The sequence below is a fragment of the Echeneis naucrates genome, chromosome 8 (genome assembly GCF_900963305.1).
Source record: "Echeneis naucrates chromosome 8, fEcheNa1.1, whole genome shotgun sequence".
Classification (NCBI taxonomy): Eukaryota; Metazoa; Chordata; class Actinopteri; order Carangiformes; family Echeneidae; genus Echeneis; species Echeneis naucrates.
The window spans coordinates 2,326,123-2,341,105 of record NC_042518.1 but is presented as its reverse complement, the minus strand read 5'-3'; the positions used below and the strand labels follow the sequence as shown (position 1 = coordinate 2,341,105).

The following is a 14,983-nucleotide window of genomic DNA, read 5'->3' as shown; positions in this document are numbered from 1 at the left end:
CCAGCTGTGGAGGGAGGCCAACCAAACTACCCCCGGGGAATGTTGAAGGTTGAAGACGCCCACAGAGGGGTGAAGTTCCCTTTATCTGGTCGTGCTGTTTGGTAAAACAGTAAAACAGAGTTAATGGGCCTGTTAATGCACACACATACAGTGGATAGGTGTCTGAGGTCTAGTCTGACTCACCGAGACATGCACATGCACAAATAAACAAACAAACAAACAAACACTCCCTGAAAAACAACAACAGCTAAACATCGACGCAAGTCACCTCATTAACTGTGAGGGAGCTGAAGCGATTGAATGAAAGCAAAGAGGCGACTTCTGACGTGTGACGCACAAAGAACAAGAGAGTAAATTCCCTGCAGCTGTTCTGGAGAGAGCGGGAGTAGGAGGGAGGAGGGAGGGAAGGAGGGAGGAGAAGGGAAAAAAAAAAGAAGCCAACTCATCTGACACAAACAGTGGGCCAAAGAAAGGGGAAGAGCAGGAGCAGCGCTGTCCTGAACGGGAGGAAAAAGCAAAGCTGGAGAGGTCGAAGAAGAGAAGAGCCGGAGAGTCTGCACTGAAATCTGTCAGAGGAGGGGGGGCAGAAGTTTAAAGCAGATAAAACAAAAAGGAGGAAAAAGGGGGTGTTGAAGCAGAGAGGGCCCCAAATTTCAGAGAGGTAAGGCCACGGCTGAGCGGCTGCATTTCAGAGATCTCCTATTTCTGCCCGGTGTGTTCATTCGGTCCTAAATATCTCCTCCGTGCAATGTGTGACAGATGAAACGGGGACGGGGGGAGGAGTGAATGACTGAGTGTGCCAGACTCCAGGCAGAAAGAGTTGGGTTGGGACCAAATGAACTTTAGGTTCATCTGGTTTTTCATGTAAATAGTAGGGAAAGTCCGGATTAATGAAAGTTACTGGAAACACTGGAGGACACGTTTCCTGCCTGACGTAGGAGATTTTAAAAAGTCTGGAGCACACATGGTGGAATTAGAGTCGCACTCGTAGGTGGTAAGTTTACACTGCTGGGCCTAAAGAACACTGAGGCAGCAAGTTCAGTTACATGGTGCATATTTTCCCATTTCCCCGTCAAAGTGAGCTCAGAATATCAGGCTATGCCTAACAAATATCTAAAGAGCTGTTCAAAATGACAGACTTAAGTTTAAACACCTGGATCCTCTTGGCAGACATTTAAATTGATTTTAAAAGTTCTAAAATGGTTTTTGAAAGTCCTGTGGTGCCATCAAACTGATTCCCACGGATACAGAGCGGCACACTAAACAGAGAGTGTGAAATCGTATTTGAGAGTTGAGCAACGTAAAAGAACGGAGTTATTATTTCCTTCATGTGGTGAGTCTGTCAGAGAAAAACTCATTAAATGCACAAAGTTTGGAGACTACAGATTAAACTTGCAGATGTTGTTTGATGCTCCCCAACCCCCTCAACAGTCTTCTGTCCTGAGACAGAGGAAACCCGTTCAGTGGGGGTCGGACAGGAAGTCGGGGTGGAAGGTTAAAAAGGAGAGGCCATTTGTTATTTGTGCGACCTCCTGCACGCTTTGGGGCCGTATAAGTGGACGGCGAGGAGCGAGGACGAGGACCGAGGCGGGCAGAGGCCTGCTGTTGTGCTCTGAGCGGAGCATGTGATGCCCGTGAACAGCAGGATGTTCAGGGAAATCACTGGATCTAATTGTGTGTCTAACAGAGATGACTGCAGGGAGGAAAACCTGCAAAACACGAAGGCTGAGTCTGCGTGGAGTTCAGGCTCCAACGCTACAGAAGGCGGTTAAATATTAAACTGGAAAAGTTTCTTTCTCAGAGAATGAAACCAAATGCAACACAAACAACTCTGAACTTTTTAAAGGATCTCCATGGACAGTTCTGGCCACGAGCATGGGAAGAAGCTGAGTGCCGATGACCTTTAGCCCCTGTTTATTTTAGGACAGCTCGTGTTTCAAAGCTGGAGGAGCGTCCCTCCTCGCAGATGTTGGCGTGATGGCTTGCCTCCATGTACTGTACACGGCCTGGGTCAGATTTACTGTACACGCCACCTGTTAAACACCGTTACTGTTTCACATCAGTCCTGACAGGACCGCTTTGGAAAGACCGAGTCATTTTTACAACAACAACAAAAAAAGGTTAAAGATTCGATTTAAAAAGCTCAAACAGGGAAAGTTGCGACCAACTCAATGACTGTAGGTCATCAAACATTGATGGTGGTTCACAGACCAAACCCACCGTGGCACTCACTGTTCAGTTGTCCGTAAAAATACCATGAAGTCCTGCTTCTATATCCACTCGTTCCATTAGTCAGTCGATGAAGGGTTACTTGAGTTCATCTGACAGGACTGTGGGAACATCTGCCAAAAAATAAAACACTCTGTTAGGGGAAATGGTTTCCTAATGGAGATGTGGTTCTTGGTGCTGGTTGTGGTCCTGATTTGATAATAGTCCACAGTGTAGTTGGAGGGACAGTCATGTGAGAACAAAGTTTGCAGTCTTATGTTTTGTCTAAGTGACTGATAAACCAGGTTTTAGGAGGCTGATTTTTTTTTATACAAATCACCAGAAATCTACATCGCCGAAGTTACAGGATGTTCAGTCTGAGCTCATTATCTTCCAACTCCTTTTTGAACTTTTATAACTTTACATTTTTTTTCCATTTTCTGTTGCTTGCTTTGCTTCTTGCTAAAAAATGAATTTTTTCAATTCAGTTCAATTCACATCAATTCTCTCTACTCTCTCAGAGAACAGGATGTCGACGCTGCCTTCAGAAAACAGCCCTGAAGATGCCAACAATCGCAGCTTCTGGATGGTAAGTGTGTGTGTGTGTGTGTGTGTGTGTGTGTGTGTGTGTGGACGCACACCGCCTCAGTGACCTTCCAGTCAAAGCAGACGTGCAGTCGTTTCAGGTCAGACTCTGTATCTGTGTAAACGAGGCCATGCTTTTATTTTGAAGCTGCCCCGTTTGGGTTTCACTGTGTTACACTGTTCAGCTCATTAGGCATCTGATTTTCTGTGCGTGCCCGACAAAGCGAACCGCTCGGGGGTCACGTCTCGAAGGAAACAGAGACTTTCTTCTACTTTTTTTTTCCTATTTCAGTTAGACGTTATTGTTATGCTGGATAACATTTAGCTTTAGCTTCTTCTAAATTTCATTTTGGCAGATGGATTTGTCCAAAATGACTTCAAGGAATAATTTGACATCAGTTGGAAACAACCATCAGCGATACAGCTTGTCCTTTAAAGGTCGAGAGGAGGGGTTGGAACTGAACTGAACTGAATCCCAGATGAGCGTAGGTCCTAGACCTGGACCAAAACTGCACCAGACATCATCAAGTCCTTTAAACTGCTCAGAAAAAGTTGAGATAAAAAGTTATGAAGGCAGATTTGTTGGCTGAGACAAAACTCCAGAGTTGTTTTTTTGGGTTTTGGAACTGCTGATTGTCTTTACGTTATGCTAAGCTAACCGGCTGCAGCTTTAAGCAAAACTTAATTTTACATAAGCAGCTCTAATCCGGACAGTTTGAGATTAACCAGCACACATTTCTGTGATTTTTATGATATTTCTTGTTTTAAATTAAATGGATTTAAACTGCAGCAGGGACAGACCCCCCCCCTCACCCCCCCACCAGACTTTCCTTTGTGTGCAGCATTGTTTACACCGCTGTGTGTTTGCCACCACATTTTAAACACTTGCAACATCCAAAGGGCCCCACTGTCTAATTTGAGTGTGCTGCCACTTTAATATTGGCTTTGTGTCCCGTTGGCCTCGATGTGCTGCCCCACTTTCATCTCCCCCCTCCTGTAATTCTGGCAGCGTCCTGCAGTGCTGGCTGTGTTTCCCGGCCTGTGTCATCCTGCCGCCGTGCTCAGAGGCTGTCTGTCATTATGCTGGAAATTTTGGCTCTTCTGTTGTGTATTTGTAAAGTCAGTCGGGAGGTTTGCTATTACAGCAGATTGTGTGTGCCATTCATGACGGACACATGCTGCCGCCGCTGCATGCTCGGGCTCATGTGTTGTGTCTTCTTCTTTTTGGCTTCTCTGTTCCATAAAACAAAAGATGATTGTGTTTTAAAACCTGCAGCAGGCTCAGGATATCGTCAGCTGTGGTCTCGGCTGCTTCGCCTGATGAAGATAAACATTTTGGTTTCTTCTTCTGCTGTGTGTTGCTGAGCAGAGACAAATAAAATGGACATGTTTTGTTAACACAAGGAGTTTTAAGTAAAAATCAGCTATTTCTTTTAATACTACAACTGCTGCAGCTCCGATTCTGACTTTAACAGCCACTGCTGCTGCTGCTGCTGTGCGCCGTCTGAGCTTCTGCTCAGACTTTATCTTTTCTGCAACATACAGTAAAATATGAATAAAAGCTTAAGCCCTCACAGACTGTAAAAGATCACATCTGTAGAGCAGGCAGCTGTCGTCACCCTGCTCCTGATCAAGATCGACCAGCGCTTTAATATGGAAAACTGATGAGCTGACTCATCCTGACGATTTACCAGCTTCACGGCACATGATATAAAAGAAGTGATTTTCTCTCTCTGCACTGACGTGCATCATAGTCTGGATATGATCAGTTATATCCGTGAAATATGATTTTTTTCTCTCTTTCACTCTCAGTCGAGGTTTCTGGGGCCTTTTTTTTTCTCGCCCAGGCTGATTCCTCATTGGCCCCAGAGATCGGCCAACTGCGTCTCTGCAGCGCTGCCTCTGGCCTCAAACTGGATTCCTCAGCTGTTTCTGATTAATTCTCAGACGGGAGCGAAAAGATTCAGAGCAAACCACAACAGAGGCCGACAGAAAGAAAGAAAGGAAGGAGAGAATCAATGGGGGGCGGCACTGAGGAGAATCACCAACCCCCCAGTAGATTTTGATTAACTGTTTCATTAAAAGCATGTTGAGTGGTCTGATGGCTTCCTTTCAAGGTCGTCACTGTGAATATAAATCTTCTGTTTCTGCAGACCTGAAAATATGTGATGAGCAGGTGACACTTGAGGCTTCTCTCACGAAGAAACTAAACATGTTTAAAGATGTGAGAATGAGGCGTTTATGTGTTCTCTATGAAGCGCACAGCCTGGAACTTTGTGATGTCACAACAAGCCAGTCACTCCCGCCTCCCCCCCAGACCCCGCCCACTCAGACCATTCTTCCATACGACCTTTAAGCAATCCTAAAAAAATTATATTTCTTAGATGGATTTAGTCTTCTGTTGGAGCTCTGAGTTTAATCTTTAATCTACCTGCAGCTGAAAACGTACTGAATATTCATCTTCTTCAATTTCTTCTCACACCACCAACAAGTTTTAACGTTTAAACACTTAATTGACCGACCTCTCCGGTGCAATTGCATTTAATTAACTGCTAATTAAGAGTCCCATTAGGATGGAGGAGCTCTCCATTAGTGGTGAAACACAAAGATTCAGGTCACAGAGTGAGCCGTTGTTGTTAATGAATAAAAGGAAAGGTGTGAGTAATGTAGCTTCAGGAAACTGCGGACTGGCTGCTGTGTGCGATGTATTCAGAGTAAATTAAAAACATGTCAGCAGGTGGAAGAAATAACAAGAAATAACATTATTATGGGGTTCAGATTTTCTTGTGATCCAGTATGGAGCAGACCAAGCAGCATGTGGAGCTCCATCACTCCCGCTCTGTTTTCTCATTTTATGGTATTTACAATAAGAGAATTCCCTGGAATGATTTAACACAACATGACAACACATCCTGTCCACAAAGCTTCACCCAGCTGTCTCGGTGTGTCACTCACTCAGTCGCACACAGACTCTGACAGAGAGCGAATCAGAGAGTGGGAGTGAGTGCTGAGTCGGAGCTGATGGCAGCTGCCAGGAAAATTGCAGAGAGATTTCCAGATTCCACATCCACAAACAACACACTTGCTTCAGATATGTTATTACACTCAGTGCTCCACTCCGCTGCCCTCCTGCCTCCGTCTGGCCTTTCTCTTTCTCCTTTTTTTCACGGCTGGGCCGTCTTGGCCTGCCGACCACACCCCGAGCCGCCGCTCACCACAAGAAAAGCAAAGTGTTGTTTGTGGCATGGGGGGGGGGGGGTTGTGAAAGGAAATGAATGTGTAAGATAGACCAGCAGCTTAGCTTAGCATAAAGCAAACAAAATGATAAGTCACATAAAAAGACCAAAGCTCTTGCTCCCCTGCTGCTGTGACAGCTTGTTTTAATCTGTCCATAGGATGTCTGCTCACAGTAACAGTGGAGGAACTATTTTAATGTTCAGGGTTAGTTTGTCCTAAATCAGGTTCTGGTTCTGGGAATCAACGCTGAGCAGATGTTGCCTGATCTCTGCCAAGAAAACTGTGACACCAAAAAGAAAGTAGGATAGTCTTTGTTGGGGGGGATAATGAATGTTTCCTGGGTTTAAAGGACAAAGTGGTCTGGACCCCCCCCCCACTCCTTCGGCTGTTTATCAGGTGTGAACAGCAGAGCTTCCTCTCTCTTTGTGTCCTGGCAGCCGGGGAACTATCAGCGCACGGTGAAGCGAACAGAAGACTCTTTCCAGGCCTGCAACGACCTCGTGGCGTGTTTCCAGGAGCGAGCTCGGGTGGAGCGGCAGTACGCCCAGCAGCTCAGCGAGTGGAGCAACAAGTGGAAGCCGGTGGTGGACTCCAGTAAGGCCTGATCGTGAAGCTTTGTCGTAGAGTTGTTGGATTAGGACAGCAGTGTGTAACCTCCACCTCCTCCTCCTCTCTCAGGTCCTCTGTATGGATCTCTGAAGAAGGCCTGGCAGTGTTTTTTGTCCTCCGCTGACCGGCTAGCTTCCTTACACGCCTCCATCTGCCGCTCTCTGGTGTCGGAGGATGGAGACCAGGTCCGGACCTGGCAGAAGGACTCCTTCCACAAGAAGCTCTTCGGAGGCTTCAAGGAGTCCCAGGACACTGAAATGGGCTTCACACGTGCTCAGAAGCCCTGGGCCAAAAGGCTGAAGAAGGTCTGTTTTGTTTTATATTTTCATGCATTCATGTTTCTTTGGAATAACACAGAATTAGATTTTGTCTCATTTCCCGTCAGGAAGTCCACTAAAGGTTGGAAATAAAAACTAGGAGCTGTTTCCATTCTGTTGGAGAAATTTGACTTTTTGTTCTTAAATCCTTTTAAAACACTCCTCCCTTCAATGTGCTTCACTGATCTGAGAGCTTTCAGCCTGAAACTGTCTTCTTTGTTTGTCTTACACATCAGAAGCTCTGAGCTTTGTTTAAATCTGAAATCTGAGAGCAGCCGAGGACACGAAGACATCCATCAGAAACAGTCTTACACATCAGCATCAAAAATGTACACCAGCCCTTCAGGGAATCAACACTAACAGTGACTGAAACGTGACAAACGGCTGCTCATTCAGTAAATGGCTTCAATTGGAGGCCTATTTTTATACCAGGGTGCTCTAACGCATCGCTATTTAGGAACGGCTTTATTCGGGGTATCAGTAAGATGCTCCTTCTGAAAGTGCGTGCTGTCTGCTCCTCAGCTGGATAAAGCCAGGAGGGCGTACCACAAGGCCAGCCGGAAGGAGCAGGTGGCCCGGGAGCGGGAGGCCCACGCTCAGGGAAACCCAGACGTCGCCATCGACAAGCAGAAGAAGATCCAGGAGGAGAGAGAGCTGGTGCAGCAGGAGGCCGAGAAAGTGAGAAGCACACTTTGAGCCGGTTTCATTGGCTTTTAATTGCCAGTGTGATAATAAATCTGATCATTTGGGTTAGGGTTCGTTTATCTCTCTAACCTTTCGTCGTTTGTGGTTGTTTTGTTGCCATGTTCACGTTTGCAGGTTCGTTCCCGCTATGAGAAAGTCCTGGAGGAAGTAAACCGCTACGCTCCTCGCTACATGGAGGAGATGGAGTCCATCTTCGACCAATCACAGGAGGAGGAGCGGAAGAGGATCGTCTTCCTCAAACAGGCTCTGCTGTCCATCCACAAGCATTTGGACATCACCAACAACGAGAGGTGAGTGTTGATGGTGTGATACCTGACGACGTTACAGCACTTTGGCCAGAGCAAGCGACGATTTAAAGACTTGATTTAAAGGTTGACCTTTTTCTTCTATGCTGATGACTACCTTCTGTCTCGCTGATGATGTGAGAGTAAATACAGCTGGAATTTCAGCACGGCCGTTGTGCGTTTGGTGACTTTGTTGTGGTTCTAAAATCAGAATTATAGCAGCAGCCTGGAAGTGACAGCTGGCTAACACAAAGTGTCAGCGTGTTCATACTTGTCACGTTGTCAAAAAAAAAAAAAAAAAAAGAGAACATGAACATCTCTATTAAAACGCTGCGTGTGTGGGCACGGAGAAGAAAAGCAGCTGACGACCCGGCACGGGTGAATGGCTGTCACCTTAGAGCTAACTGCATTCAAATCAATAATCCGACTCAATTTGGCTCTGATTAAATGCCCTTCCACTACTTATTAGCACATGAGTGTTTTATCAGTGGCTCATTTCAACTCTAATAAAGAAAATAACAACAAAGACAGCAACTCAATTACTATCTAAAAAAATGTTCAGGAGTCGCAGGGAGACATCGGGCAGATGAGAGGAATTATATACTCTATTAATCTTCTTAATTTTAGTCTGATATTTAAAATGCTTGGGATGGTACCACAGGCAGATTGTGTGGCAATTAGATGTTTAAATAAGGTTTTATTCCTGTATAATCATCAAAGAAACATCAGTGACTTTAAACAAATATCACTCCATTAACTATCCAGATGGTACATTAAGTGTGCAGCATATATTCCTGCTCATTGTGTGTTTAACGTTGTGCTGATGATGATGTGTTATAAAATGCGAATTCAATTAAAGCAGCGCCACTTCATCAGTCTGAGGCTGATTGTTGAGCGAAATGAGGACGCTGACTTTACCAACACTCAGACTGAAGGTAGAAATGTATGGCAGAAACAGCTTCCCACCCGAAGGAGCGTCAGATAACAGATGATGTTGTGTTTAGTGTGAGAGCCGTTTACAACGAGCTCCACAACACGCTGATGGCCATCGATGAGCAGGAAGACCTGCGCTGGTGGAAAAACACCCACGGCCCCGGCATGCCCACCGACTGGCCTCACTTCCAGGTATTTAAAGGAAAAATAGATCACTGTCTGTTTGCGGTTGTCGTGTTAAACAAAAGTTTTATTTCACTGTTTTTTAGGAATGGGCACCAGAAAAGAAAACCAAAAAAGGGAAGAAAGACGTGGAAAAGAAAGGAACAATAGAGAGAAGGTGAACCTTCTTATGATGTAGATTTAGCCAAGAGGACGTTATCTGGAAGAAATGACCTTTGAACTTTATGGGGTTTTTCTTTCTGCAGTGTGATGATTGGAGGAGTCAGAGTCAGAGCTCTGTATGATTATGTTGGCCAAGAGACGGATGAGCTGTCTTTTAAAGCAGGTAAACTATATATACACACATGAATTATAAATGAATATATGGAGATGCAGCAGATTATGTATTGGTGTCATTTGGAGAACAGTTGTCTGTGTTTTCAGTTGATTAGTAGATCTGAGATGATTTTATTAAACTGACCATAAGAATATCAGCAGTTTTTTTTTTATTATTCTTATTGATAATTAATGCTATCAGTAAGTGATGAAAAGATTTGGGGCCCTGTTACCAGATAGGAAGAATAATATCCATCTTACCTTAATTTTAGAAAAGTTTTGATGAAGCAGAGAAATCGAATGTCTGTTTCTCGCTGCAGGTGAAGAATTTCTGAAGATTGAGGATGAGGACGATCAGGGCTGGTGTCGGGGGATGAAGGACGGAGGATGGGAAGGGCTTTACCCGGCCAACTACGTGGAGGTGGTGTAGTTGATTTCCAGCGTCAGAGAAACGAAGCCATGCCACGTAGCTGTTTGCCAAAGATTTTAAAAACACTTCCCGGGTTGTGTAACCTCGAAGGATTCTGTCAAAAGTTTTAATATATACAGCACACACAGACCACTCGTACTGAAGCCATACGATATCAATGCTTTAATGTAAAGGAACGAGTATGCTGGACTCTCAAAGTAGATTATATGTATCTAAACATTTGGTGCTGAAATGACTTTACAGGACTGCCATTTTATTTTCTTTTTGCTCCTGCACCTCAACTCGCTATTAAAATGCTCACAAGGCCTCACAACATATGAAGAAAGTGATGCTGATACTGTGATTATAATTAATCTGAAGCAGCCTGATGGATGTAGTTTAGCTCTCTGTCGTTTTGTGCTTTAAAGGAACAGCCTGGAAACTTTAGGAATGTGGCTGTTGTGCTTTCGAAACCCTCGGCCAAAAAAAAAAAAAAAAAAAGAAAAAAAGATGGACATCAGTTTTATCTGTGTGTGTCAGGTACGGGAAGAAACCGGCCGAGACGCAGCAGCACGCATTCCAGGAACTCCGGAGTTGTCTCAGTTTGAATTTAGTTTTTGTTTAAGCAAAACAAAACGTTATTTAATTGATATTCTGTCCTAACAGTGTTACAGTAGAGAGGCTAAAGGGTCAAACAGAGCAGTAACCCCCCCCCATGTGAACTCGTTGTTTTCCTCTCAGCCCTGCAGCTTTTGTTTGGGTTCACCCTCCCTGCTCTCATTTCGCCTCCCTCCATCTCGGCTGCTGCAGCAGACGGCTGCTTTCATCATAAAGCATAAAAATAAACCCAGAGCACAATACCTGCCGAACACACACACACACACACACACACACACACACACACACTGAGCAACAAGCCGGTGAACACAGTGAGCTCGTGGAAGTCAACGCAGCAAAAAAAACGACTGCTCACGTTAATCCATCTCTGTTGGATGGTGAAACATGAAGGCAACACACTGCAAATCTAAAACTGTCACATTTGGTGAAAACAGCGACCTGATTATTTGGACCGTTGGCAGACATATTGGACCTTTGTTGTCACGGTAACCGGAACGATAGCATGACAGAGCGTCCGTAGAACATAAATCAGGTGACTCCTGAAAAGACACTGACTGACTTCGTAAAAAGAACTGATGGCCGATAATGGACAGCGACACACTCAGTCGTCTTTGTGTCCTCTTAACTCATTGTTTCTTGGATTTGGACACTTGTGTGCGTCTTTTGCATTTTTACTCACATCCTGTGTAAATAAGACAACTCTGGAGTTCCTGGGAGATGTATTTGGATCTTCACGAACGAGGCTCCAGGTCTGAACGAGTCCTGAACGTGCTGCTCTCTGAACGTTTGGAGACAGATCGGGACTCCTCATCAGATTCTCAGCTTTCACATTTCTGTGTCGGGCTGTTCCTTTGAGATAAGAACGGGGGGAACGCGTCGTTTACCTGTAATATCTAATCAGCTGTGGCTTTGTTGTGTGTTCCACTCCAATCACGGAGACAACCTGTACCAAAGTAACGAACCTTGACCTTCAATATCTTTGTCCATTTGTACAAACAATGCATATTCCCAAAGAACTTGTTTTGTGTTGTTGTTGTCGTTGTTGGTGTCTTTTGCAAACTGTCTCTTTTTGAAATAAAAACTATTACACAAAGAAAAAGAGGACTTGTTGAATTTGTGATGTAAAAAGCAAAAGTGTGTGTTTGTGTGTTTTGGGACGTCAGAAGATTGAAGTTGTTGGCATATGTGTGTCGAGCTTGTGAGTCACGATGCCATCATCCTCCCGAGTTCTGCCTGTGGATGTTATTACATGTAATGAGCTGTCTGCTGCCACACACAAACACACACAGACACACACAGACACACACACACACATAGTGACATTTGTCCATGTCAGTAGAAGCAAGTGCAGTTCAAACGCTGCTCTTTATCTTGATAACACCACGATGGAGTCAGACAGCCTAACATCAACACCGAACACACACACACACACACACACACCACAATGTTTGAATGACTCCAGTGATAAATTTTGGTATATTGTTACACAAACAGAGCCGACAGGAGGACGCAGGAATGTGTGTTCCCTCTGCAGTCGTGGAGATAATGAAGTCAGGCTGGAAGGAATTTCCTCACCTGATGACACTTTTGATGCTCGTAGCAGATCCAGACTTATCTGTAATCACAAAGACACTTTCAGCAGTGAGGCGCACATTTCTGGCAAAAACCTTCACACAACAAAATACACAAACAACGGTGAAGACAAAGACGCTCGGCTCTTTCGGTGGGTGGCTTGTCAGCTTCGTTTAGTTAGTTCCAGAAGATGCCAGCACTGAAAGTGAAGACCGATGAAGAGCCTTAAACCGGCTTTCTATCTAATTAACCATTAAAAAGTGACACTGCATTGAATTCTATGGGGAAAAGGTCCAAGTTCTTTTACTTCTTCTTCATTTGCTCACTCAGTAAACGTTTTCCTGAAGAGTTTTTTAGTTTTTAGGGTCAAGGCTCCGATACAACATGATGCTCATCCTTTAAACGATAAAGGAAATGAGACCTGTTTCAGCAGATCAGCTCCACTTTCTCCTCCAAATATGGTTTCAAAAGAAGCTGACATCCACTTGGTTCCAATCAAATTGTCATTGACATCAGAAATCGTGACATTTAATTTCGACCTGCATTCGGCCGATCATCTAAAGCGCTCCACACACCCTGAGTGAAACCTGAGGAATGAAGAGGCCGTTTAACACACAGCGATCCGTCAAAATGAAATCCACCGATGAATAAACTGCTCGCAACACCTAAAAACACACTTTATCTGGATAAGAGGCTCAAAGGCCGCAGGCGTCGCTGGATGCTGAGTGGAAAAGTCACTTTGTCATGAGTCATCCTTCATCTTGTTTTCGACCCACAGAACAGTACATTTATGTGGGATGACAAACCGAGTCCATGACCTGAGTGCTTGTTTCCTGCAGTGAAGTGTTCTGCCAGCCCCGTTATGGAGTAGACTTTATTCTGACTTGGCCTCAGTCCACAGACCCCTTTAAAGAAAAAGGTTATTACCAGCAAATTCACTGCAGTCAGGATTGATTGCAGTAATCTTCAGAGGAGTGTGTCTTTGCATCTCAGACGCTCTCAGGATAAAACTGACACCCAGCGACTCTCTGATGAATGTAAAAATAATGTGAATGCCACAAACTGGGAAACAAATCATGCAGAAGTTACGAGCTCGTGCTGCATTCGGAGTTTGGCAGCTTCACCTGTGGGCCACTTAAGTCACAACACGGAGGGTTGGAAAGGGTGGTGCACAAATCTGATCCGCATCCAGGCAGAGCTGAGTTGTTTTTAATTTTGCTCAAAGAAATCCAGAATCCTTCTGAATTCATTGACATCCATGAACTGCAGGTGTAAACACACTCAGAGGATGAAGGACTGGATGCTGAGCTGCCAAATATTTACTCATCTCTTTTCTCTGAAAAGTTAAGATCCAATAAAAGTCCTTCATCCAGTCAGACAATCGAGCTGAAAACAACCACGGGCTTAAAATGCTTCTTCGAACTGGATAAAAGTCTTTTGTGCATCTGGCCTGGACAATCACGTCCCTGATGTAAAGACAGACGACGTCACTGAGGGGTGACCGATTAAACGGGCCGTTGCTGTTGACTGATTGGCAGATACCAAATTCAGGTGCTGCATCGTGTAGACGAAGAGATCTATGAAGGCGTGAAGGGCGAACTGAAATGAGACGGTCTGCTCTACAGAGCATTTTCACTTTTGTTTCCACCAAATGCAGTTTTAATCAGAAACTCAGAGAACACAATCCTCGGTTTTCTGCCAAATGTTTCCGAGGAGGAAATCAGCTTCCAATCAGACACGGCTCTTTAATGAAATGTATGAATTTCTGGAAGCTTTTGGGATGGTTTAAGTACACGACAGTGTGTTTTAATGGGGAAATGTTATGTATTGCAACATCAAATCTACATTCGTTTTTTTTTTTTGTGGTGCTTTTCCAGCAGAGGGAGCTAAAAGATCAGCAGCACGACGCCGGCCCGCCTGTCTGGATGTGAAAAACATGCGTGCCGTGGTGGAAGCATAATGGGAAACGTCTTTATTCCCTCATCTCTCACGCGTTGACAGGGAGAACTTTAGGTTGCCATGGAGAGCGCTGGTGAGACGGGGTGATAATTAACGGAGCCACAGAACTTGGCTCTATGACTCATTACGTTCGGAGAAGTTAATGAGGAAATCACATAGCTGCTCCGAGGCAAATGACTCTGTATATAATGTGTACATATAATAAATGTTTCAGGCAACATCACGAGGTGAACATTACGCTCCTGCGGGGCTGACGATGGGCATGTGACCTGCCCCCGTGCTGTCTGCTCGTGTGTTGTGGAAATGGCTCGACACATATGAACGTCTCTTCAGACTGTCACAGACACACTCGTCTCAACTTCACTGTGAGCGTGCTGAACCATCACAAATGGACCCAGAGTCTAGTCCTGCTCCAGAGACCAAGACTGAACCCCCAGAATCTCTGGCTCAGGAGGCCCGGGTGATCCTGTCACGGCCTGCTCGGGGTTTTAGAGTGCAGGAGAAGCCACCCACCCACCTGTAGAACTGCCAAGAGCACTTACTCACAAACCGTCTCTCACAATTTGTCTCAAGGACGTCTGGAGAATCCCACTTGACTCTGGTGCTTAAACAACGCTGAGGCCATCAGCGTGAAGAGGAGGAGGAAGACGAAGGGGGGTAGGTGCTGCTGCTCAAATTCAGAAGTGGCAGTCAGGCTTTAGGTCACCCCCCCCCCCGCCCCCAGGGCCTGCAGGGGCCACACATCTGTCTGATGACTGGAGCCCGGCCCTCCTGGTGTCTGCCTGCATCAGCAAGCTTTTCATTTTAAACTGCCCAAAAATAATGTGCAATCAAGAAAATGGTTATTCTCGCATTTCAATTAGCCTAATTAAAGAGAGGGCAGCGGGCTACTCGGAAGAATGGCAAGTACAGTGCAGTGTGTTTTTGTGTGTGTGTGAAAGAGACAGAGTGGGAGACTCTCCAAGGGGTTCAGCTGGAACACTGCATCAGCAGTCAGAAAGAGAAATTAACCATTTGCTCTCTTATCTGCAGCCTGAATATACAAGATA

At 45.0% G+C, this 14,983-nt stretch overlaps 1 protein-coding gene across 1 annotated transcript; it reads left to right on the top strand.

The window, feature by feature from the left end:
• Positions 1 to 468: 468 nt before the first annotated feature.
• On the top strand, positions 469 to 10,306 carry LOC115048122 (protein kinase C and casein kinase substrate in neurons protein 3). The gene is made up of 10 exons (XM_029509419.1): positions 469 to 661; positions 2,730 to 2,797; positions 6,468 to 6,624; positions 6,709 to 6,944; positions 7,479 to 7,634; positions 7,776 to 7,951; positions 8,950 to 9,070; positions 9,148 to 9,218; positions 9,307 to 9,386; positions 9,697 to 10,306. The coding sequence occupies exons 2-10, from the start codon at positions 2,738 to 2,740 to the stop codon at positions 9,804 to 9,806; spliced, it is 1,167 nt and encodes a 388-aa protein (XP_029365279.1). The 5' UTR covers positions 469 to 661; positions 2,730 to 2,737; the 3' UTR covers positions 9,807 to 10,306.
• The last annotated feature ends 4,677 nt before the right edge of the window (positions 10,307 to 14,983 follow it).